The sequence below is a fragment of the Alligator mississippiensis genome, chromosome 8, assembly GCF_030867095.1.
Source record: "Alligator mississippiensis isolate rAllMis1 chromosome 8, rAllMis1, whole genome shotgun sequence".
Taxonomy (NCBI): Eukaryota; Metazoa; Chordata; order Crocodylia; family Alligatoridae; genus Alligator; species Alligator mississippiensis.
Window position 1 is genome coordinate 23,233,855 of NC_081831.1, and position 23,862 is coordinate 23,257,716.

At 56.1% G+C, this 23,862-nt stretch overlaps 2 protein-coding genes and 1 long non-coding RNA gene across 12 annotated transcripts in view; 2 read left to right on the top strand and 1 right to left on the bottom strand.

The window, feature by feature from the left end:
• CC2D1A (coiled-coil and C2 domain containing 1A) overlaps positions 1–10,483 on the top strand; it is a 25,490-nt gene extending 15,007 nt beyond the window's left edge. For 8 of the 9 annotated variants that reach the window (XM_019499409.2, XM_019499408.2, XM_014600163.3 and 5 more), the window contains 15 exons: positions 805–927; positions 1,253–1,311; positions 1,870–1,986; positions 2,503–2,576; positions 3,434–3,492; positions 3,583–3,634; positions 5,989–6,088; positions 6,497–6,587; positions 7,010–7,141; positions 7,559–7,614; positions 7,936–8,002; positions 8,354–8,480; positions 8,581–8,657; positions 8,764–8,811; positions 9,104–10,483. In XM_019499409.2, coding sequence (XP_019354954.1) covers positions 805–927; positions 1,253–1,311; positions 1,870–1,986; positions 2,503–2,576; positions 3,434–3,492; positions 3,583–3,634; positions 5,989–6,088; positions 6,497–6,587; positions 7,010–7,141; positions 7,559–7,614; positions 7,936–8,002; positions 8,354–8,480; positions 8,581–8,657; positions 8,764–8,811; positions 9,104–9,124 — 1,203 coding nt within the window. In that variant the 3' untranslated portion in view covers positions 9,125–10,483. The remainder of the gene's footprint in view (positions 1–804; positions 928–1,252; positions 1,312–1,869; positions 1,987–2,502; positions 2,577–3,433; positions 3,493–3,582; positions 3,635–5,988; positions 6,089–6,496; positions 6,588–7,009; positions 7,142–7,558; positions 7,615–7,935; positions 8,003–8,353; positions 8,481–8,580; positions 8,658–8,763; positions 8,812–9,103) is intronic. The other variant, XM_019499411.2, reaches the window with a different exon arrangement.
• The window catches only part of LOC109286137 (uncharacterized), a 22,498-nt gene extending 8,738 nt beyond the window's left edge, over positions 1–13,760 (bottom strand). The window contains exon 1 of the long non-coding RNA XR_002094077.2: positions 12,422–13,760. This is a non-coding gene — a long non-coding RNA (uncharacterized LOC109286137). The remainder of the gene's footprint in view (positions 1–12,421) is intronic.
• Positions 13,761–14,096: 336 nt separating this feature from the next.
• On the top strand, positions 14,097–23,738 carry DCAF15 (DDB1 and CUL4 associated factor 15). 2 transcript variants are annotated; one of them, XM_059732309.1, is made up of 13 exons: positions 14,097–14,249; positions 15,280–15,377; positions 15,534–15,669; positions 16,108–16,214; positions 17,196–17,335; positions 17,582–17,752; positions 18,698–19,312; positions 20,758–20,849; positions 21,886–22,014; positions 22,141–22,226; positions 22,421–22,525; positions 22,777–22,892; positions 23,076–23,738. In XM_059732309.1, the coding sequence occupies exons 1-13, from the start codon at positions 14,097–14,099 to the stop codon at positions 23,129–23,131; spliced, it is 2,004 nt and encodes a 667-aa protein (XP_059588292.1). In that variant the 3' UTR covers positions 23,132–23,738. The 2 variants fall into 2 exon arrangements, with proteins under 2 accessions (XP_059588292.1, XP_014455662.3); XM_014600176.3 differs by lacking the exon at positions 14,097–14,249 and adding an exon at positions 14,850–15,107.
• Positions 23,739–23,862: the final 124 nt, after the last annotated feature.

Sequence of the window (23,862 nt, forward strand, 5' to 3'; positions counted from 1 at the left end):
CCAGGGGTCTGAAGCCCCCTGGGTGGCTGGGAGCAGGTTTCAGGGGGTCCACCCAGCCTGGCCCAGCATGGGGAGGAGCTGCCTTGGTCCCCCAGGGCTGAAACAAGTCCTGAAGAAGGGGAGGCCCACACTGCCTGGCCCCACAGCCCCCATCTTGCAGGCAGCATTGTGGGCAGGTGGGAAAGTTTCTGCACTGCTGCTACTCAGGTGAGTGGGGCCCCATGGCTCCCTGCTGCCAAGCCCCACCTGCTGCATTCCAGGGCCATGCAGGTGGGGCTGGGGAACCAGGCCAGTCCTCAAGAAGAAAAAGGTTGATAACCCTGGACTAGATGACTTCCTGAGGTCCTTTCCAACCCTAATTTTCGGTGATTCTACATACTTCTGCATCCCCCCTGGATCCACTCCTGCACATGAGCACTTTCCTTCTGGTGCTGTTATAACAGGTGCTGGCTTAAACTGGCTGCTCCAGGCAAGATCTCTGTAGTTAGTGGGCTGCCTCATCTCGCCCTTGGGAGGCAGGGGTTCAGTGTCTGACTGTCTCAGCCAGCCTGGCTGCATGTGAGTGTTCCCAGGTGTGTCCCAGCTTGGGTGCCACCACTTCAGATTTCTCAGCTCTGAACTGAAATCAAGCTGGGGCTTTTGTTGAGTTCTGAACCCTTGACTCTGGACCACCAACATCTCTGCCTTCCAGGATGGCCATCTCATGGAATGCAGGGAATTGGAGGTCAGTTTTCAGAGTAGTTCTGTGCAGATGCAATGCTCCTGGAAGCTGCAGGCTGCTGTGACCCATATCTCCTGTTACAGGTACCCCAGGTCCCAGCAAACAAGGAGGAATTCACATTTGTGCCCTGCCGTGGGGTCAGCATCCCCTCAGAGGCAGCCAGCCAGTATGTGGAGCTCATGAAGCTGATGAGGCATCAGCATGAGGTAAAGGGGGCCTCAGCCAGGAAGAGCAGGATTTGGAAGGGCTTGCTGCCAATCTCTGCTGGGCAGAAGCCACAGGAGGCCTCATGCCTCCTGTGGGATGTTGGATGGTGAAGGCCTGTGGGAGAAGGAAAGAACAGGCTATGAGGCAGGACCAGGGGAGAAGGGTTCTGCCCCAGCCTTGGGTGGTTTGTCTGTCTGGTATGTGGGCACAAGGATGCTTATCTCAGAGGAGGTGACAACTCTTTGTGTGTTCACGTCCATGTGTGCATGCATGTGTGGAGGACACTGGGGCCTGTAACCTTCTCTCCTGTGTCCTCCATCCCAGATGTGCATGAATTACTCCAAGCAGTTCACTCATCTGGGCAGCATCGCAGAAACCATCAAGTAAGTGCATCTGCCAGGGCATAGCTCCCAGCCCCTGTCTTCAGCACTTGCTTCCACACTGACAGAGCCATGAGACAGTGGCAAAGCTGCACAGAGGGCCTCTGCGGTGCCCCCTTCCTGGCTGGTTTCCATATGGGAGTCATGTGTCTTTCACTCCTTACTCCTTGCCTCCCCCCCCCCCCCCCCCCGGAGCATTGCTGCCAGTCATCCTCTTTGTTGAGGGTCTTGGCCTTTTTAGGGGCTTGACAGATCCAAGGCCTGGACTGTTTGTCCAAGCCCCGTTGTCCAAGGTAGATTCCAACATGGGTAGTTCTTTTCTGCCTTCCTGCAATCCCTCTGTATTACACAGGACTTGTTACTGTGTGCTGTTAAACAGCTTGAAAGGTGGCTGCATTTTAGCAGCCAGTGAGAATCCTGTTGAAATACAGCATGTGAACCATTGGGAAGAAGGGGTTTCTGTTAGGAAGATGAAAGGGGTAACTTTTTTTGGCACTGGCCCCAGGGCATAGCACAGGCCCTGGGGAAGGGTGCAGGAATGTCCTGTTCCTTCTGTCTCAGGTTTGAGAAGATGGCTGAAGATTGCAAGCAAAGCACGGAGATCTTGAAACAAGCATATGCCAAAGGCCTCCCAGTGCCCAAGTACCACTATGAGCAACGGACCTGCACTGTGGTCAAGTATGTTCACTCCTGGCTTGGGCTTCTGACTGTCCTGTCCCTTGTTCCTGTGAGTGTGAAGGAAGAAACCAAGACCCCTTCCAGGCTGTGAAGCTATGCTAGGGCTTTGTCCCAGGGTCATCAATTTGGGAAGAACCCAGTTATATCCACATCCCTTTGCCTAGGGTCCTCTGGAGCAGAATATCAGATCGTAGGCCTTGCCTGGGACCATGCCCAGAGGCCACGTTGAGTGTATACGTGTTTTGTCCTCCCTGGCTAATTCTGTGTGCTGTCTTGCAGCTGAGTCATGTGCTTGGCTAGATCTGGTATCTGCAGAGCTGAGGTCTGGGTGTGAAGGCACCTGCTGCTCTTTGCCTCAGTGTACTCACCAGCAAAGAGGAGAGCATGCCCTTCTTATAGAGTTACTTGTAGCAGGGCAGTGTGGGGGCTGTGCTTGTACTGAGACCCCATAGGAGCCCTCGGCCCTGGGCTGGACCTCAGCATGACACAGCCTTCTTTCTGCCTTGCTCTTTGTAGGATCTTCCCCGAGCTGAACAGCAATGACATGATCCTCTGTATTGTGAAAGGTGTCAACCTCCCAGCTCCCCCAGGTACAACCATGAGGGGAGGGGGGTGTGAACATCAATCCTGGAACTGGGAAAGGTTGCCTGGGGTGGGGGCAGCTAAGCTACCAGCTGGAGGCACAGTGTGTCACCCACACGTCTCACCTGCTCCAAGGTCACCCAGTCAGGGGCCCATTTACTACTGCTTGTTAATTGTGTCTGATAACAGGCCCTGGGTACTGCTGGGAATGGCACCTGCTGTCACTGATGCCCCTTGCCACTCTCGCCTGACCATTCAGTCAGTGTGCCAGGGACACTGCCAAGCAGAGCTGGAAGAGGGCTCCAGATGCAGGTGGGGGGTGTGGTCTCATGATTGCCATGAATGAGGTCTCCACCACAACCTTTGCAGAGCTGTTTAAATTGTTCTGTGCTGTCTGTGCAAGGAGGATTGAGATGGAGGCTGTGGGGAGGTTGTGCTTGAAGATCCTTGCATGATACCAATGGCAGGGCAGGGAGCTCCACCCTGGAAAGGATTCGGGCATAAGGTTTGTGGTCTCTGCCTCCCACACATTCCCTGCCTGGATGTGTTGCTCTGCATTTGGTCCCTGTGCCTCCTCCAGTGCTCTTCAATGCCCAACTGCCTCTCCAGCATTATTTAGTTATCCTCAGGCACTGCTGAGCCAGGTCAGTGCCCTTGTCCCTATTATCAGTGGGGAATGGCAGCCCTTAATATTGAGAGAAAAACTTAAATAGTAGCTGAATAGAGATGTTCCTTTTTGGCTTTTGCTGAATACACTGTCTCCCTCTGAACTGGGAGCTGCAGGGTGGTGGTGCCCTGAAGGGACACAGGAGCCTTGGGATTACTGCTTCCCCCAGGGTCTGATGGCTGCTCTGTATCTCTCCAGGCGTGGCCCCCAATGACCTGGATGCCTTCGTGCGCTTTGAGTTCCCCTACCCCAATGCGGTGAGTTGGCCTGGCCCAGCCTGACCATGGTGGCTTCCCCAGCTCCAGGTGTGGGGCCATCTTCCCATCCTCTCCCATCTTGTCATGTAGGAAGAAGCTCAGAAGGAAAAGACTGGTGTCATCAAGAACACAGATTCACCTGGTGAGTCCCACCCTGGGGGTCTGGGCAGGCCAGAGGCACTGCATGCGTGGGGGGAAGGGAACTGTATCAATCTGATCTTTGCAAATGAGACTGAGCCCAGATGACATACAATCCCCTCTCCCATTGTGATTTGGGTGGTAGGGGAGAGAGGGGTTGTCTCCCCAGATAGTGGTAATGTTCTCCTAGACTTGGTCTTGGCCAAAGATGATCTGGCAAGTGACTTGAATATGGAGGGTAACCTGGGTGACAGTGACCACGAAACCATCACATTCACTGTCCATTGCAAGGCAAGCAAATCAGCTATCAGAGTTGAAGTTTTGGACTTCAGAAAAGCAAATTTCAACAGGCTCAGGCCAACAGTAGGGGAAGCACTGTGGGACCAGGGACCGAAAGTGAAAGGAGTGCATGAAGTGTTGTTGTTCCTCAAGTACATGATCCTCAAAGTACAAAAGAAGTCCATTCCCATGCAGAGGAAAGGTAGCAGAAGGGCTAGTAAGCCCTCTTGGCTTAATAGAGATATCATGGTCCTTTTGAAAAAAGAAGAAAGAGGTGCTACAAACAAATGGAAGCTTAGGACAGTCCCCCAGGAGGACTATACAACAATGGCCCACACTTGTAGGGAGCAGACTAGAAAGGCTAGGCAGCGACTAAATTCAAACTAGCAACAGAAATCAAGGACAATAAGAAATCCTTCTTTAGGTGTGTAGGAAATGGGAGGAAAACAAATGGAAGTGTGGGGCCATTAATTAACTCAGGACAGCTGGTTACAAACACTCAGGAGAAAACTGAACTCCTGAATAACTACTTTGCTTTGGTATTTCACTGGACTAAGGGGAAAATCATGCTAGATAGAGTACAGAATGGGCATAGTGGGAATGGCCATCTTCCTACTGTTGACATTGAGCTGATGTGTGATCAGTTAGAAAAATTAGACATTTATAAGCTAGCAGGACTGGATTAACTTAATCCAAGAGTGTTGAAGGAGCTGGCCAAAGTCATTGCGGAACCTCTGGCGAAACTCTTCCAGAACTTGTGACACTCGGGAGGACCCTGAAGACTGAAAGAGGGCTAATGTTGTGCCCATCTTCAAGAAGGGGAAGAGAGAGGACCTGGGAAACTATAGGCCAATTAACAGTTATTTGGATGTGGGGATGAAGAACTCACTGGCCAAGTTTGTGGACAACACCAAGTTATAGGGGAGCATGATCATGCTTGAAGATAGGCTGCAGATACAGGCAAGTTGGGCAGATTGGAACCAGATGAAATTCAACATTGTAAAGTGCTCCAACTGGGGACAAACAATCCCCAACATACTTGCAGGCTCAGTGGTGCCAAACTGACTAGCACCATGACTGAAATAGACCTGGGGTAAGAATAGACCATAGTATGAATATGAGCCATCAGTGCAATGCTGTAGCCAGCAGGGCAAACAATACTCTGGCATACATCAACCGATTCATCTCAAGCAAAACCAAGGGAATGATTCTTCCACTTTACTCGGCATTGGTGAGACTGCAGCCGGAGTACTGCATCCAGTGTTGGGCGCCACATTTTCAACAAAGATGTGGAAAAACTTGAGAGAGTCCAGAGAAGAACCACCCATATGATAAGATCTTTGCAAGGCAAGCCATACGAGGGACTTGCATCTCTTCAGCCTAAAAAAGAGAAGGCTGAGAGGGGACTTGGTAGTAAATTACCGCTACATAGGGGAATACATGAAGGGCTTGGTAAACAACTGTTCACCAAGGCACCCTTGGGGAAAACTAGGAGCAATGGCCGCAAACTCCTGGAAGACAATTTCAGGTTTAACACTAGGAAAAACTTCTTCACACTTAGGGTTTCCAGACTGTAGAATAATCTCCCTCCAGAGGTGGTGCAGTCACCCACCCTGGAAATCTTCAAGAGGAGATTTGACGGTCACCTTGCTGGGGTCTCTTGACCCCAGTTGTCTTTCCTGCCTAGTGTAGGGGGACTGGACCCGATGATCTTGCGAGGTCCCTTCCAGCCCCTTAGATTCGTAGACTGTATGTGAAGGATGTAGAGGATAATGTCTCTGGAGAGTCTCCAGCCAGTGCCATTTGGTCATCGTCTTCAGAAATGCAGCAGTGTACTGCAAACCAGGATGCCGGGGTTCCATTCCCTGTTCTGCTGCAGACCCTGTGACAGCCCCCCAGGCTGCCTCTCTCTTATGTGTGGGAGGAAGGGGCATTGGGGCTTGACATCAAATGCCACAAAGTTCTAGGGGCATTATTTATCGCCATGCAAAGCTGCCTGAGCCCTGGCCCTGCTGCCAAGGGCTCTGGGCCTGGTGCATGACACCAACGCAGTGACATGCCATCTCTTTCACCTGGCAGAGTTCAAGGAGCAGTTCAAGCTGTGTATTAACCGAGGCCACCGAGGGCTCAAGAGGATCCTGCAGACCAAAGGCATCAAGTTCGAGGTTCTCCACAAAGGGTGAGTGAGGCACGGATGACAGGGTAGGTACCAGTGGCACTGTGGAAACTTTCTGCAGCCTCGCAAAGAGCAGGGCTGACTGGGCATCATGGGTCACAAGTGCTGCCTTGGTGCCAAGAGAGATTTGTCAAGTGGGGTGGCGGCATGTGGCTGCCACTGTTCCCAGCCTCCTCACCATGCTAGGTCCATAGCGCTCCTCTCCTGTGGTCTAGAAGAGACTCGGGGCTCTCCCTTTCTGCTGGGGGAGGATGTCTGGGTTGGGGGTGGGAACCCTTTGTCAGTCTGACACTGTTTGTTGGGTCAAAAGGGGTGCAGGCAGTAGGGAAGGGGCCCAGAGACAGAGGCTCCCTGCCCTCGTAGAGGGGGTGCTGTGGCTGAACACGGTCACATGCCCATCCTTCCCCACAGTGGGCTGTTCAAGACAGACCGCATCGTGGGCACCGCACAGCTTAAGCTGGAGGCACTGGAGACAACCTGCGAGGTCCGGGAGATCATTGAGGTGAGAATGCACCAGTGTCTGACTGTCCCCAGCCCACGCTGGCTGTGGCTACAACAGGCATAGGAATCCTTACCAGCTGCTTCCCCCACATCTCTGTTCAATGCTGGGCTTGCCATGGTTCTGAAGATACCATCAGTGGAAATGGGCCAGGAGTCAGTCGCTCTGGGGTGGGGCAGAATTCTGGTCCCCTTGGATGTGGTGTTTCACTGCCTGCCTACCTGCCTATATGAGGTTCTAACCATCTTCTGGGGGCTTTGCAGGGAGGAGGTTTGCTGGTTGGGGAGCAGGAGGCCTGGGCCAGAGAGGCAGAGTGTTGGGCTGACTCAGCTATGTCCATGGGTGGGTGGGAGGGCGGCTCCTGCTTGGCTCTCATCCGGGTTCCAGTCCTGGATGGATGCGGTTCCTTCCTCAACTGTGCCCAGCTCCTGGATAGCCGGCGGCCCACAGGTGGGAAGTTGGAGGTGATTGTGCGCCTGAGGGAGCCTCTGAGCTCCCAGCAGCTGGAGACAAAGACAGAGAAGTGGCTGGTCATCGACCCGCTGACTGTGCCATCGGTATGTGGGTGCTGTTCTGCCAGGGCTGGGGGACCTGGGCTCTGCTCCTCCCAGAGTCCAGATGGGCTGGGGACAGGGTGAGGCCCTGTCTGCCGGTCAGGTCTGGCTTGGCCATAGCCCAGGCCTGAGTCCTGGGGCTCACCAGGAGGGTGGGTTTCACAGCATAGAGCAGGGACTTGATGGAAAAAAGTCCAGGCCAGAGCTGCCCTGAGCTACAGTGGGTCCCCAGGGCTCCCCCTGCCCCCCCTTGGGGAGGGCTTCAGCCTGAGAAATCCAAGTCCTTGCTCCATATCCAGCTCTCCTTGCCTCAGTTTCCCCATCTGAAGGGTGAAAATGACCCTGTCCCCCATTTCCTAACATGCATTGTCAGCGGGTAGAGGTTGCAGCAACTCTAATGACACCTGCCTCCTCCTACAGGTCACCATCCCCAGAGCCAAACCTGCTGCAGCTCCAGCAGGGGATATGGGCAGCAGGTAGGTGTGGCTCCTGCTGCTGAGGCTGGGTTTGCTGGGGAGTGTGTGGAGGGGGTGGAAATCTCTGTGTTGGGAGCAAGGTGCTGTGTTTGTTCTGATCCCTGTCACTCATGTACTGTGGTATTTAGCCAGCTGCCCCACCTCCTGTGCCTCAGTTTCCCTTGCCATGGAGGACCGGCATCCAGCCCCCAGCTCTGGGGTGAGCGGTGCTGGTTCAGAGATCTCTAGGGGAGCCAGAGCATGAGGACATCCTGGGGCTCTCCAACCCGTAGTCACTTGCCCCTCTCCTGGCATTAATCAGAGCTCGGGTCTCTCCCTCAGCAGAGCTGCCCCTGCCCTGCCCAGCCTCAACATCCTGGCCTTTGACAGGGACAAGCTGGAGAAGAAGGTAAGCATGATGCTGCATCCCACCCTGTGGGGCCTTGGACAGGGCTGTGCTGGGCCAAGGGAGCTGTTCCAGGAGGGGGCCAGCACAAGAGCTGGGTAAAAAGAACCCAGGCATCTAACTTACTGCCTACCTTTCCTATTGCGGGTGAGCAGGCTGCCACCATGCTTCTGGGCCTGGCAGCTGGAGGGGGTAGCTGCTGGTTGGCTCTAAGCTTTGGCCTTGTTAAGGGCAGGGGGCTTTGAGCTGAAGGGGCAGACGGGGGCAGGGGCTCTGGGCACTGTCAGCAGAGGGGTAGGGGCAGCTCCCCCAGCAAGACCACATAGCCAAGAACCTGTCTGCCCTTGCTGATAGATGCTGGCCTACAAGCAGGCACACCAGACAGTGCCCAACGAGCTGATGGAGCAGCACCGGGAGCTTGCTCAGCGCAGCCAGCGGCTGCGAGCCCAGTTCACACAGGGGGGGGCTGTCTTCCGCAAAGGTAAAAGCTCAGGGCTCGTAGCATGGCTCTGTGGCCGGTGGGCTGGTGGGGAGTACCTTGGAACCAGCTGAACTGAAGCCTCCCTCTTCACCCCTCCCAGAGTACATGACACAGCTGGAGCGGTACCTGTACCTGTACACAGAGGCAGCACGGCGGCTTGGCACTGAGGGCAACAGGGTAAGGAGGCTGCTCGCCTGATGGAGCTGGGGTAGGAGCCCCATGGAGAGGGTGGGGGAGTGGAGGCTCTTGCTGGCTGATGCCTGATGCTGGCTGTGTTCAACAGGATGCCGCCAAGGAGGCACTGTACAAGAGGAACCTTGTGGAGAGTGAGGTGAGGAGGGTGTGGTGAGGGCCTGGGGTCCTAGACTCCCCCTAGAGTAGGCATGGTTGGTTGGGACTGTTCCTCCCTGCCCCCACTTAGCTAGGATCCCTGCTAGGAAAGCAGAGAAGCTTCTATCCTCACCCCTCAGCTGACACTGCCCATCAGGCATGACCTATGGGGGTGGGAGATGCTTTATAGACCCAGCCAGGGCCTCCCAAGCCCTTGGACCCCTCAAGGGAGGAGAGGGGAGGGGAGTCTTGCTCCCTCATTTCTCAGCCTCATGCTTGTCTTTATCTTCCAGCTGCAGAAGCTCCGCAGATGAAGCCCTGGGTGTCCACAGGCCTGGGGCAAAATGGCCCATCCCCTCCATGCACACACTCCACCCCACCTGCTCCAATGCCCCCGCCTGCTGGGGAAAGGCAGGCAGACACTGGCTGGATAAGGGTGTCTCTTTCTGGAGCAGGGGGCAGAGTTAAGCGGAGTGGTGGACGGAGCAGGGCTGGAGACTGAACCTCCATCTCTCCCCGTTGTGCTGGATGCTAGCTTTGGGAGGGGGCTGTCCCCCACCTCTCTCTAAGATGGTGAGGGATGGGAATAAAGCCCCTGCCTTCTTCCCCTCCTCCTCTTCCTGAGATGCAGCTGCAAGCCCTGCTGGAGGCAGGGGGAACTCAGACAGCCCACATGACAATCACAGCATCCCTTGCCCCTCTAAGGCTGGACAGCTCTCGGCATGGGCACTTTACTCATGGGGCTAAGGCCGTGCCCTGAGCTCTGACCTTGGGGGTGAGAGTGAGAGGGGAAGCCCATTTTGTTCAGCCACAGAAGGGCTTTGCCACCCTCTTCACCTACTCCCGAGGGCTGACACAGGCCTGGGGGGAATGGGGAGTATGGCAGGGTGCTGGGCACGAGAGCTTGGGGTGTCCCCCCTAATTCTTCAGCTACGACAATCACGGGAGCCAGGGTGGGAGATTGCCATCCTGCCCCAGGCTCCCCCAGCCAGTGGGAATAGCCCTGTAGAACCTGGCACTTTGGAACCAGCTGACACTAAAGACATCACCCCCCCTAGCTCCCCAGGCAGCCAAGCATTAACCTCGCACAGTGCTTCCCTGTGCATCGCACTTCACTGCTTCACCCCAGGCCCTTGGCCTGCCTGGGGTGGCAGGTGCTACCAGGTGGGGGGTGGGGGAGATGGAAACAGGTCCATGGCTGCCACAGCATCCTCTGAGAGGTGCTGGGCCATTTTTTGCTGCGCTCAAGATTCCTCCAGAAGGGCCTGGTTGCTGCGGAGTGATACAGTAGCCACATCCCTTGCCCCCTGAACCACAGGGTCCAGGCCCAGCTTCCTAGATGTAGGCATATGAGTGCAGGCATTGGGTATGCCTAGGGAGCAGCAGCTGGTGATGAAGCAGCCATGGAAATGGGTTGATCTCTGCACATGGAGGTAGTGGAGGGTGGGAGGGAGTACAGAAGGGGGAAGCAGTGGTGCTACTGCCAACTCTCCAGACCTTCCTGACTCTCCAGACCTTCCTGGGGCAATAGTGCCCAGCCTGCATGCGCTGTAAGTGCCTGTCCCAGGGGCTTCGGCCCTGGGCCTGAGAGCAAGAGGGCGGCACTAGCCGCAGCAGATTTATTTTGTGAGAGATGCAAATGGATTAAAGTTTTTAAGGTAAAATAAGAAAAAGACTTTCTTTTCCCTTGATAAGCCCCATGCCTGGCCTGGAGCCAAGGCATCGAACTGCCTGCAGCTACTGCTGTATGTTTCCCCACCCCTGCCTCTTGCTGTCTCCTGCATGAGGTGCATGCTGGGCTGTGCCCTGGTGGGAGCAGGCAAGACCTGCTGGAGTGCAGCCCCTGGGCAAGCAAAGTGTGAGAGAGCAAGTGATTCCTGGATGTTCCCCAGACACTTGGATTTCATCCCCTTGTGGGGCCCAGGGCTACCCCTAGTCTGAGGGAACCAGCCACTGCAGGAGCAAGAGCTGCACCTGCTCAACCCTTCCCCCTTTATCCCTAGGGACCCTGCTCCCTCCCAGCCGTAAAATGTAGCCACTGGGGTGCTGTGGGGGCAGTATGGCTCTGTGCACTAGAACAGGCCAGGAGGGCTGCCAAGGGATGGATGTGAGTACCCTCTGTTGGGACCCTCCTACCCACAAGCCCCCAGGGGCCTCTCAGCGAGGTGCTTAGATTCATAGATTGTAAGGTTGGAAGGGACCTTAGAAGATCATCGGGTCCAGCCCCTTGCACCAAGCAGGAAAGACAACTGGAGTCAGGTGACCCCAGCAAGGTGTCCATCCAGTCTCCTCTTGGAAGATTTCTAAGGTAGGTGATAGCATCACCTCTGGAGGGAGCTTTTTCCACAGTCCGGACACCCTAGTTGTGAAGTAGTTTTTCCTAATGTTTAGCCTGAAACTGTCTTCCAGGAGTTTGTGACCATTTCTCTTAGTTTTCCCCAAGGGTGCCCTGGTGAACTCACCAGGCCCTTGATGTACACCTCTGATGTAGCGGAAAGCTGCTACCTATTACCCCCAGATCTCATTCATAGTGCTGGCCCTGTCTGAGGCTGCTGAGCAAGTGGCTATAACAGAAGCCTGAGGAGCTGCCTGGTACCTGGAGCTTGCCATGGCAGCATAGCCTCAGGGTACTGCATGGTGCTGGAGCTGGTGCCCAGTTCTGGGCAGCACAATGCTGATGGGCTCAGGTTTCCTGCTATCCAGTACCTCCAGCTGCTTTGGGTGGATGAAGTCCTCTTCTCACCCATAGCAGCCAGCTGGGCTGCAGGCTCCTGGAGGGAAGGCAGTAACACCATGACTATGGGTAGCCGAATGTCCGTCCGTCCATCCTGTTCCCCCCCCGAATCATCCTCTGAGGCTTGGAAGCTGACTCTTACGGCCTGTTTATAGCTGGCAGTGCCATAACAACTACACATGCATTTTTCTGGTTTTCCTTTCTCCAGCCTGACCCTTTGCCAGAGCATGGGAACGGGGCCAGGTGGGGAGGCAGAGGGGGAAGGGAGCTGTGCTGGCTTGGACTCACCACAGATCCCCCAGTTGAGGGGAGGGAGGAGGTTTCTGAGCCAGGTGGGGCTCTGGGGGATAGTGTAGGTCCACACCCAGTGCTTTCCTGCTATCCTGGCAAGCAGTCTTCAGCTTTGCTGTTGAACTGCACCAGCAGTTGAGATTTCTGTTTATACAAGCTAGGACAGACTTGGTACTAAAAATCTCTTATGGTACAAGGTCAGAACAGGGTTCTCATCCTGTCTCTGGGGGGAAAAATTGGCCTGATGAGGAAAGCAAGGACCCTCTGGTTCTGTCTCAGGATCAATCTAGCCCCATCTGGCAATTTGTGCTACCTTCCTGGCTCTGTAGCCTTGGATGATTCACATCCTCTGGATCCTCCAGATAAAACAAAGATAACACCCCTGACCTGCCTCCCCCAGGGACACTGAAGATCAACCCATTAACGGTTTGGTTCTAAAGTGCTTTTTGCTCCTCAGATGGAAAGTGCAGGAGAGGGTCGTAGCCTGATTAAAACCCTGCTATTGATTGCAAGGGGAAGCTCTCAGCTCATTTCCTGATAGATTCGACTTCCTAAATGAGTTGTTGATTGTTTGATTGTTACTTACCAGGCCTACCAGTTGAGGGGGGGAGGGGCTGTGTGTGATGAGCTCCCCTGGGAGACCATTTAATGACATGCAGGGTCTCAGGGTCAGCTTTGGTGCCTTCTGTTCCAAAGTGATGTCCGCACGCAGCGGGATGACATTTTGGTGACATTTCCAGATAGCAAGACAATGTTTTCCTATGATCTCACTGACTCTCAGCCATGAATGAATTTATCTCTCAGAGAAGCAGTGAAGATAACACCTGACAAAAGGTTCTTCTAAGGGAGATACTCCTATCAAACAGAAGTTGTGGGTGTGAGGAAGAGAGAAGCTGGTGCATGACATTCTCCAGTCTCTGTTTTGCCACATGAGGTGGGAGAAGGTGATTAGGAGGGTTTCTTCTGACATGCAAATCTACAAGGAGAGGAAGATTATTCCCCTCATGCCACATGGGCAAAATGTTTCAGTGCAGCCCAACATTTCAGCATCAGGGCTCATGTGACTGATGACAATGCAAAGGACTGTGGTCTTGTCACTTGCCCACAGTTGCGTCCTCATGATCAGGAGTGCTGGTTGTCCGCTGACTAGACACAGTGTCTTTGGTGTGCCACAGCTCTGGTTGGGACATAGCTGGGTCAGCTATGGACTGCTGCCATTAGGTATGATGAGGCTTGGGTGCACAGGTTGTGCCATCACAGCTTCCAGGATGTCTACCGCTGCCACTAGGCTCCCTGGCTGTCCCCACTGCTGGGCACCAGGCCACTCAGCTGTGAACAACGATTGCTGATCCAGACTGGGTAGCTGTCAGCCCTACTGGGTGCCAGGTTGGGTGGCTGTCACTGCCTTTGGGTGTTGTCACTGTGCCTTGGTTGCCATGGCTGCTGGTCCCCAGGGCACTGTGCTGTCACTGTTCCTTGGTTACCGTGGCTGCTGGTCACTGTGGCATTGGGCTGTCACTGCTTCTCGGTTGCCATGCCCACTGGCCACCATGGAACTAAGCTGTCACCCTTCCTACCTTGCCATGGTTGCTGGTCTGCAGGCCCCTGGGCTGGTGCTGGGCTGTTCCTTTTCCTCAGTTGCCATGGCTGCTGGTCCCTAGGGCGCTGGGTGGTCACTGGTCCTTGGTTGCCATGGCCGCTGGTCACTAGACCCCTGAACTGTCACACTTGTGTGGTTGTCATGGCAACTAGACACCCTGCGGTCCTGCTGTCCCTATCTTTTCACGGGACACGCGGGCGTGAGGATGCCGGAGCCCCGTCTCTATGACGATGTTCCCTGTTGCCACGGCAACAGCCCGGCGCCTCCCTGTTAGTCGCTACACTGACACCCCAAGCCCGGCTCTGAGCCCCCCCCCCCCCCCCGCACCCACAGCCGAGAGCCCGGCTAGGGCCCCGCCGGTACCTCTTCTCCATGACAACCGCCCAGCCGGAGACTGATTGTCAGTGCAGCCAATCGTCACCCGAAGACGGGCAGGGAGGAACGAACAGGCTCTCGCTCATTGGCGCACGGGTCCTGCTGGGGCGGGATTTGGAGGTTGGGCCGTGCCAATCGGAGCGGTGGCTTCCCTCCTGGGACCAATGCGGAGCCGCCGGCCCGCGGCGCCGGCCAATGGCGGAGCGGCGGGGGCGGGCCTGAGGCGCGGGAGGGTGGTGGCGGGCCGGGCCGGGCCGCTCCGGAAGCGGAGGGGGCCGGGGGGAAAATGGCGCCCAGCTCGAAATCGGAGCGGGGCGGCGCGGGGGCCAAGCGCGGCCCGGCGGGGGCCGGCGCGGGGGCGGGGGCTGGTGGCGGCTCCTCCGCGGCGGCCGGTCGGGGCCGGCGTGACCACGTAGTGCGGCAGCTCGACCGCGTCAAGGTTGGGGGGGGGGCGCTGGGGGAGGGTTTGCAAGGGGGCGGGTCTCAGTGTGGGGGAGGGGCGCTGTCTCGGGGGCAGTACTCCGTGTGGGGGAGGGGCGTTGGGAGTTTCCTTGGGGGGGGCGCTGTGGGGGGCATCCCTGAGAGGAACCCCCTAGCGCTGCTCCCCGAGGGCGGGTTGTCATAGTAGGGGGTCCCCTGAGGGGGAGGCAGGCTGTGGGGGGTCTCTGAGGAAGAGGGGCACTGTGGGGGGGATCCCTATGGGGGGGAGGAGGTGGGAGGGGATTGGAGGTTCCCCTGAGGGGGCACTATGGGGAGGGTGTATCTCGGGGGGGAGGGTTTGGGGGGACCCTAAGATGGGAGTTAGGAGTTTCCAGGGGGGGAGGGGCACTGGGGAGGCTCCTATGTGGGGTTTCTGGGGGGGTCGGGGAGAGGGTCCAGTGAGGCAGCTTGCAAGCAGGGGGAGCTCTGGATGGGAGTGGGGTGGGGGCGTCGTTGTGTGGGGGAGAGGTCAGACAGGTGGTTGACAGGAGTCAAACTGAAATTCTTGGGTGGAAACTGGGGCTCCTATGCTGGGGTGGGGAGGGGCTGCCATGGTACTATAAGGGGGTCAGTCATGTTAGTTTTTAAAAATAGAAAAGGAAGGGGGGGGGGGTCCCTGCAGAGGGGAGGGAAGCTCCCGCCATTGGCCTTGGAGCAGCCACTTGTGAATGGAACCCAGGAGTCCTGGCGTGCAGCTGGGACTAGCACCATCCCCTGCCCTGAAGTGTGTTTGCAAAGGGCTGCACGGGACCTGTCTGCTCAAAGACTGGCTTCCTGGGCTCGAAGTGTTATCAGCACCTCTGACCCTAGCACAAAGGTGCATTGCCCTTGTCTACCTCAACCCCTTCCTCCCTGTGACTATAACAACAGCCATCTGCAGGCAGCAGTCCAGGTGTCATTTTGGGGGTAAACCTGGGTTAGGGGATATCTTCAGCCTGCCTCCTATTGCATGTACCCCTCCATGTCTCTGATGCCTCCCCTCTTTCCAGATCAGTGGGCAGCTCTCTCCTCGTCTCTTCCGCAAGCTGCCTCCAAGGGTCTGCGTCTCCCTGAAGAACATCGTGGACGAGGACTTCTTATGTGCAGGGTGAGGGAGGAAGTTCTGCAGGGTGGCAGGGCCTGGCTGCCTTCAGAACGGAGGCAGGGGAGAGATGCACTGGGGTCTTCTGCATGTAGCAAGCACAGGGAGGTGAATGCGAGCAAGTGCTCTGAGCTGAGCTGCAGGCCCATCTCTGCCCTTCAGGCACATCTTCCTCGGCTTCTCCAAATGCGGGCGGTACGTCCTGTCTTATACCAGCAACAGTGGTGATGATGACTTCTCCTTCTACATCTACCACCTCTACTGGTGGGAGTTCAACGTTCACAGCAAACTGAAGCTGGTACGCATAGGACTTCTGTGCTGGGAGGGATGGGACCTGGAGGAACCAGGGATGAAGAAGGAAGACTACCCCCTTGCCCCTCAGCCATGACTCAGTGATCTGGTGATGTGCTCAGGTAGGATCCTTCCAAAAGATCCCTGCCTGTACAGCTGCATGTAGCAGTTGTCATGGGCTCTAATTGGAACGTACGAGATCGTCCCTAGCCAAAGGGGCAGCAGAAATGCCAGCTCTGTTATTTGCTGTAACTAGACATTGTCCCCAGGATACCTGATAGTGGCAAAGCCTCCTTGGAGATCCTGCCCAACAGTGTCAGCTCTACGCTCATCCAGTTGGCAGGGCTTCTGGTTTGAAATCCCTTTGCTCATCTCTGTTTTTTTTTTTTTTTAATCTTCCCACCCTGGGCTTCAGGCTGATGCTCTCCTTTCCTTTCCCCCACAGGTGCGCCAGGTTCGCCTCTTCCAGGATGAAGAGATCTACAGTGACCTTTATCTGACCGTGTGCGAGTGGCCCAGCGATTCCTCCAAGGTCATTGTCTTCGGTTTCAAGTGAGTTTTCCCTCCAGCCTCAATGAAGGAGTAAGGAGGTGGCATAAGTAGAGCTTGGAGCCCCAGCTTGGGTTAAAAGTTGGGGTGAGGCCCATTGCAGCTGCCAGGTCCTGCCTGACGACGTCTAGATAACTTGGTCTGTGCTAGACAGGGCTACAAGGGCTGGTCGTGTGGGAGCTACTGTCTTGGAGGCTGGTGACTTTTTTTTTTTATCTGCATTTCTAATGCAGCCTGGCCTTAGCAGGGCAAAGCTTCCTGTGATCTTCCTGTGAATGTACCAGCCTGTCAGCCAGGGGTGGGTGTACCAGATGTGAAGGGAAGAACCCTAACTCAGTTACTTCCCCAGCTGGGATGAGCTGGGCACCCTGACTGGCAAGGTAACAGCCATGAAGGACACGTATTTGCTGTGTTGAGACTTGAGATCAGTTGCACATGAGCTCCAATAGGAGGGGGCTGTGCCAAACAACTGTTTTTCTCTTGGCCTGGTTTTCTCTTCCCTGCATCTCATTCCTTTTGCTGTTGCCTTCTGGACAGAGCTGCCTCCTTGTCCCTTAATGAGTGCAAACGCTATGGTCAGGATGTTATTACACTGACAAAGGGACCTGGCTCTTTGCTTTCTCCTTTGCCCTATGGTAACTTTTTGGATGGAAGTAGGTTCTGATCACAGCCTGGAACCCTGCTTCAATAGGCAATTCCCAGCCATGGTACAAAATGCTGGTGCCCTAGAGGGCATGCAGCCCAAGGGAGGGTGGATTTTTTTCCAAAATCACCAGGAAAGTAACTTGATATGTCTGCAAAGCATGCCTACTGAGGTCTGGGAGAGAGCTGGCACTTGTACCAGCCAAATAAGAGTTAATTTAGAAGCAGCACCAGAAGCAACTGTACCCTTCTGGGAGAAGTCTCTGTCTTCTGTCCCCCTGGAGCAGTGTCAGGTGGCTCTGACTTTATCATGACCGTGCCCTGGGCCTCTCTCACTGGCAGCACACGCTCCGCCAATGGCCTGCTCATGAACATGATGATGATGAGTGACGAGAATCATCGGGACATTTACATCAGCACGGTGGCCATGCCCCCCATCATGCACTGCCCAGGCTGCAGGGACATGGCTCTGGCACATCCAGGTGAGTCAGCCTCCCCCCACCCCAGCTGCAAGGAAAGCCTCACCTGCCTCAGTTTCTTCCATGTCCACATGCAGGTGACATGGCTTTGATGGGATTTGCTTTGTTTTGGTAAAGAGCAAAGTCTTGGTTCACCATGGGATGTTGGGCACAGGCTGCATATCCCCCCACATTTTTTCCCTCCCTGAGTCCCTGATGGCTGTTTCGTGCCCCCCAGCAGTCTAGCTCTGTCCTGTCCTCTACCCACAGGTGATCCACATGCTCACTGCCTACAGCATGGCTTCATGCTGCACACCAAGTACCAGGTGGTCTATCCCTTCCCCACATTCCAGCCAGCCTTCCAGCTCAAGAAGGACCAAGTGGTATTGCTCAACACCAGCTACTCGCTCGTGGCCTGTGCAGTCTCCGTGCACACTGCAGGTGAGAGCTGGGGCTGAATGGTGAGGTGTTGCCCCCACTGTATCAATAACCCCTTTCAGGAGCTAGCCAGGACAGAAAAACAGGGTTTGAATTTCCCTGCCTTAGTTAAGCATCAGCTGGGGGTTGCCAGTAGCCTCAGCTCAATCAGTGCATGCTGTCAGGACCCCTGGGGTCAGAGCTCTTACGAATCAGCCCACCTCCTTATAGCCGGGAAGAGGGAAAACCAGCCTAGCAGCTCCCCCAGTTCCCAGTTGGGTTCCTCAACTTTGAGCAACTCCATTCAAATAAAGGACTTCTCCTGTGCACCTGCCCACTAAGCTGTCACCAAGTGTAATTAAGACATCAGCTCTCCCACATGAAGGGAGTGGGGAGCTCTCCCAGTAAGAAGCATGTGTGCTCTAGTGTTCTTTGGGAAGAGCAAGAGAGACAGACATTGGCTGTGACAGGGAGGCGCATACAGAGCTTGCTCTGACCTCCAGAGGAAGGGGTGTGCTTAATCTCACCCTGATTCTGCAGACACTTTGCTGTATTCCCAGGTGAAAAAACACTCCTGGGGGCAGAAGGGTGGAATTGGCTGTGCCTTAACAAAACCATTGCAGCAGTTTGATTTCAGGCTAGCCTGTGCGCTGCCTTCAGCTGAGCTGCCTCCAAGTTGTATTAAACAAGTCTCTCCCCCCCGCTACTTTCTCTCCCTGCCATTTGCTGAAGCCTCTCCATCTTCAGCTGTTAGGGGAATACACAAGCCTGCAGACCATGCTCTGCTGCTTGAGCATATGCCCTTCTGTTACTGTGAGGCCATAGGTCAGGACCTGTCTGTGGGTGGCGGAGAAAGTGAAAGGGCCTCATACTGGAAACAGCAGAGCTTGGCAGACCAGCTGACCTGGGGGCAGCAGTGTGTAGTGTGGCCCCTTTAACCTCTTCCTCCCCCCTGCTCCTGTTTTCTAGGTGACAGCAACTTCTGCCAGATCCTGTATGATGGGAGGAATCGGCCCCCACCCCTGCACAGAGGGGCCTGCGGGCCTGCCAATGCCACGCCATGCCCTGCTGGCATAGAGGACCGGGTTGAGAGGGACAGCTGCCCATGCTGGAGTGCTGCCACAGCTGCTCAAAGAACCTCCCTTGCCATGGAGAGCCACACCAAGCCTGCAGAGCTGTCACCAGCTGTGGCCAGGGCCAAGGAGTTTGTGGCTGATATCTTCCGGCGAGCCAAGGAGGCCAAAGGGCCAGTGCTGGCAGAGGAGGAAGATGGGGGTGCCGGTGCTAGGTTCGAGTGCCAACCTGCCCAGGAAGCTGGGCCTTGCGGAGCCCTGCTGCTGGGCACCCCCGCTGGAGCCTCCTGGGAGGCAAAGCCAGGTGCAGGACTCGTTGGGGACTACTGCCACCTGCACCACAGCCCAGTGTCCACACAGGGAGAAAGAACTCCTGATGGGGAGTTCTCCCCTAAAGAGTGTCCCCTGCCTGGAGCAGAAATGGATAGCCAGCCAGCTGAGCCAGGCTACGTGAACTACACCAAGCTGCGCTATGTCTTGGAGCCTGGGGACCTCTCAGAGCCAGAGGATGGTAAGGGGCCCCTCAGTGCTCCCCCAGCTTTGTGCTGTTTGGCCGAGGGCAGGGGCACCTACAGGATCAGGGACAGGTGCTGGGCTCAGCCCAGCAGTGCCAAGACCCATGAACACTCATGTCAGGTTCAGGAATGCCCTCACATCCTGTCCAGTTCACTGGAGCTAGCTAGTGACCGGAGCTGGAGAGAGGCTGTCAGGTCTGAAGCCTCATCAGATGGGACCTGGGGTCAAAGGAGCTGTGGAGGGACATGCTCTCCCAGCCATGCCTGCACTGGGTAATGGAAAGGCTCTAGCCTCTGAGGGTCTGACCAGGGCAGAAAGTGCTCCATGCCTCCAGCTATGAGAAGCCCAGTCCTACCCCAGCGTGCAAGCCTCCTGGCTGCATCCCCTCCATTAGGAAGCCCCACTCCCTGGGGCAGGTGCCTCTAGGAGCCCTCAGGGTATTGCCTGGTGCCATATCCTCTTCCCCACCCTGGTATCAGGCCCGTATGTTACTGGACCCACAGTATGAGGCTGGGCCTGCTGTTATGGGCCCTGCCTGGCCCCTATCTTTACTCCCTCACCTCTGGACACCCATGGGCTGTCCTCATCTCTCTCCCACTGGCTGTTCTCTCTGCAGCAGCAATCACTGTTCAGCCCTGTAGCAGGGTTTTCCCTGTGCTGGCCTGGTGCTTTGGTTGGTGGCACATGGGTGTGACCAAGATGCACATCTGTAGCAGTGTAGCGAATCGGCATCCCACTGCACTAGGCACTATAATTAGCTGCTTCGGGGCTTCCCAGGTGCTGCACATTATTAGATGCATTACAGTACCCATTCCGCACTCCACCCCTGGTCACGGGCAGGGACCCTGCTTCATGATCCACTACCCCAGGGGAGCTTTGGGTCCAAGACAGACTGATGCCACAGGTGCTGTGGGCACTGGGTCAGGGGGGAGCCAAGGCTGATGGAGTGGGTGCAAATGGGAAGGGTCTTGACGGTGTTGGGGGAGGGTGCTGAAGCCAGAGTGTGATGTTCCCTGCCCCTTTGCTTCACAGAGGCCTTGCTTCCCAGGTCCCTGCCTTCAGGTTTCCAAGGTGTGGCATGTTATTAGATGCATTATGATACTGCCCCTTCCCCACCCCCCAGCTGCAGATGGGGACCCTGTTCTGTCAGCCACTGCCCCAGGGAGGTTCAAACAGCCCTGTCCTATCCTGGGATCATGACATTTATTGTAGGGAACCTTGGGCTCTGTGGTTTCAGGAGCAGGAGGGGGGTTCATGGCCCCCCAATTCTAGGATCATGGTGTTTATTGTAGGGTAGCTTGACCTCTGCAGTGTCAGGGGCAGGAGAAGGGTTCTAGTAGGATTCCAGGCTCCCTTGTTGCTCCTCCCTGGCCATCTTTGGGGCTGTTGGGGGGAGGTCCTTACTCCAGCCTTACCCCCATGTCCCGCCTTTTTTTCCAGAATATGAGGATGACAAGATCTCGCTGCCCTTCGTTGTCACTGACCTGCGGGGCCGGAATCTGAAGCCTTTGAAGGAGAGGGCCATATTCCAGGTGGGAGCTGCTGTGGGGGTGGGTGGCTGGGGGCTCTGTCCCCCTCGATGCCTCAGTGTGGAACCTTACATTCATGACAGCCTGGGGGCTCTGGACCATTCCAGAATTCCCTTTGCTACTACATGCTCTCAGTGAGGGCGACAGAGATACTAGAGGTCCCTTTCTGACACCTCAGGCCCCCTGTATAGAGCTGGGGACATCCCCTGCCATTCCATGGTGTTGTTGCACCCAAGATGACTGGGGGCTTTTATGTGATCTGGAGCAGTACAAGAGGAGCCCAAGCCAGTTCCTCTGAACAATACACTGCTCTGGGATATTAGCAATCAGGCAATGTGACCAAGAGCAGCTACATACAGCAGAGAATATGTAGGCATAAGACCAAGGGGTGAGGACTCAAGCCCCTCCAGACCCATCCTGATGGTCAAGGCAAGTTCCAGACTCCCACCCCTCTGCCATTGTGTTGAGAAGGCTTATACAGTTGAGGTTCAACTGTCTGCATTCCTGCCCGTGTCTCTAAGAAAACAATCTCTGGGCCAGTGGGACTGGTGTGGGAAAACTGAGTCATGATTGTTCTTTCCTCGGTAGCCTTATGAGCACAGGTTGTGGTCCCTGGCCTGTACATCTTGGTTTCCTTGAAACTGTCCCTCGCCCTCTACCTTCTGTCATGTGCTGAGCATTGGGACTGCTTCTGGGAGCAGAGCATCTGCTAGAAGGGATAGAGTGACACTCCTGGTAAAAGTCGCTAGGGGTGAGGGGTGTTCAGGACTTCCCAGCAGGGATGGCTGCAACAGATCCCAGCATATGTTGGACCAGGAGCTCTGTGTGCATGATGGAGCCTCCTCACTCGCAGCCCAGCCCTCCCAGGGCTTGGGCAGGGGCCCATGGGCCTGGCAGCTCCTGACCCCAGAATCCCTGCCTTGTTAGCAATGGCAGAACCATGCACTGAAGGCTGCAGCCATCTCTGTCTGGCTCCGCAGGGGCTGAGCTGCTGAGGGGGGTGTTAAGCAGTCACTGAGGTCTCTACCCCCTGCCCCAGGGCCAGTACCTGACAGTGGAGCAGTTGACCCTGGACTTCGAGTACGTCATCAATGAGGTGATTCGCAATGATGCGGCTTGGTCCCACCAGTTCTGCTCCTTCAGCGACTATGACATTGTCATCTTGGAGGTGAGTGCTGCCCACCCTACCCTGGCACCATGCTTGAGCTGACCAAAGCTGCCGTGCACCGCTGCATTCATGCATGCGCCGCCACCGTGCGCTCCCCCCCGCCTCAGCCCTCCTAGTCTCTTCCAGGTGTGCTCCGAGACAAACCAGGTGATCATCAATATTGGACTCCTGCTCCTGGCTTTCCCCTCCCCTGATGAAGAGGGTCAGCTCAGGTGAGTGAGGGCCATGGCCTCTTGGAAGCTAGGAACTAGAGGGCTGAGGCCTTGGCATGACCTTGGCCATGGCCTCACGGGCAGGTGTGGGCTTCCAGTACAATTCCAGGCAGGGAAGAAGCAGTGAAGGGGAGAGCAATGTCTGCCCCATCCCATGCACGCCCCCCCCCCCTTCACCCATGCTTTACCCTCAGACCAAAGACTTACCACACCAGCCTGAAGGTGGCTTGGAACCTCAACACGGGCACCTTCATCACTGTCAGTGTGGGCGACCTCACTGAAGTTAAGGGGCAGACCAGGTGAGTGGTAAGACTGGGAATCATGGCTGGAGGGGCAGGAGTGCTCCCACAGAGCTGGGAAGGATTGGAGGGGCAAGGTTGTGCCTGCTGGGGCTGAGCAGTTGCTCTGATTCCAGTATGGAGCTGACTTCTCCAATTCTGAATGAATGTCAGGGTGGAGTGTAGGTGTGACCTGGGGGGCTGTGCTCCACCACCCCATCCCCAGGGCTCATGGTGCTGCCACCCCGTTCCTCCCCCTTCCCCTGCCACAGTGGCAGCGTGTGGAGCTCCTACCGGAAAAGCTGCGTGGACATGGTGATGAAGTGGCTGGTACCAGAGAGCAGCGGGCGCTATGTCAACAGGATGACGAATGAGGCGCTTCACAAAGGTACCAGCTGGCTGCAGGGCAAGGGTGGGAAGGATCAGGCCAGAGCCAAGCTTGGGGGTGTTTGAGCCTGGGCTTGAGCCTGACATTGTGCTGGTTTGGAGCCCTGATGTGGGTCACGGGTAGGTTTTGGGGTGGGGCACAGCGCTCCCCCATTCCTCCATCCCCATGCTTGGCTCTCCCTAGGCTATTCACTGAAGGTGCTGGCGGACAATGAGCGCTACACATGGATCGTCTTGTGAGCTGGAGAAGGGCAGGGGCTCGGGATGGGCCCCACTACCCTCTCTGCTCTCCTGCGGGACCCAGCTACCTCCCCGCACCCAGCGGCTCCCTCCTCTGCGTCTGTCTGACCTCTTGTCCACCCAAGCCTTGTGAGGGCGGTGGCAGAGAGGTCCTGTCTTCCTCCAGTACCTGCTGACCCTCCCGGCTTGGGGATCAGTAAGACACTGGGGGGGGGTGGGATATGAGGCTAGTGCATCTCTGCGAGAGCCTGGTCAGGGCCAGCCCCAGGCACCTCCCATACTGCTGACCCGTTCCCCTTTCTGCCTGCCAGGGGCATGCCCCAGAGCCAGCTGCCATTGGAGCAAGAGGCGAAATGATGGGCTTCTGGGGTCAGTTAGGTCCCCAACATAGCTCTATGCAGAGCTGGTCTTCGCCCCCATGCTCCCAGCCAAGCCCTGGCTCCCAGTTCCGGTCAGTGTTGCAGGCACTTTCTGTCCCTTCTCAGTGGAGGCTGTGTTGTCCTCAGAGTACAGATCACCCCCCTCCACTCCCCTCCTCGCTGCCCCCTTGGATTGGTTTCTCTTCCAATGGGTTCTTGTTGCTGTAATAAATGTTCCAATTTCCAAGGCTCTGGCTGCTAGGTTTCTTTCAGCAGGGTAGGGGGGACAGAGTCAGCATTTCCCACCTGGCCCTGGCCCTGTCCCTGTCCCATCACCAGGGGACCTGCATGGGGCAGAATGTAGGAGGGCTG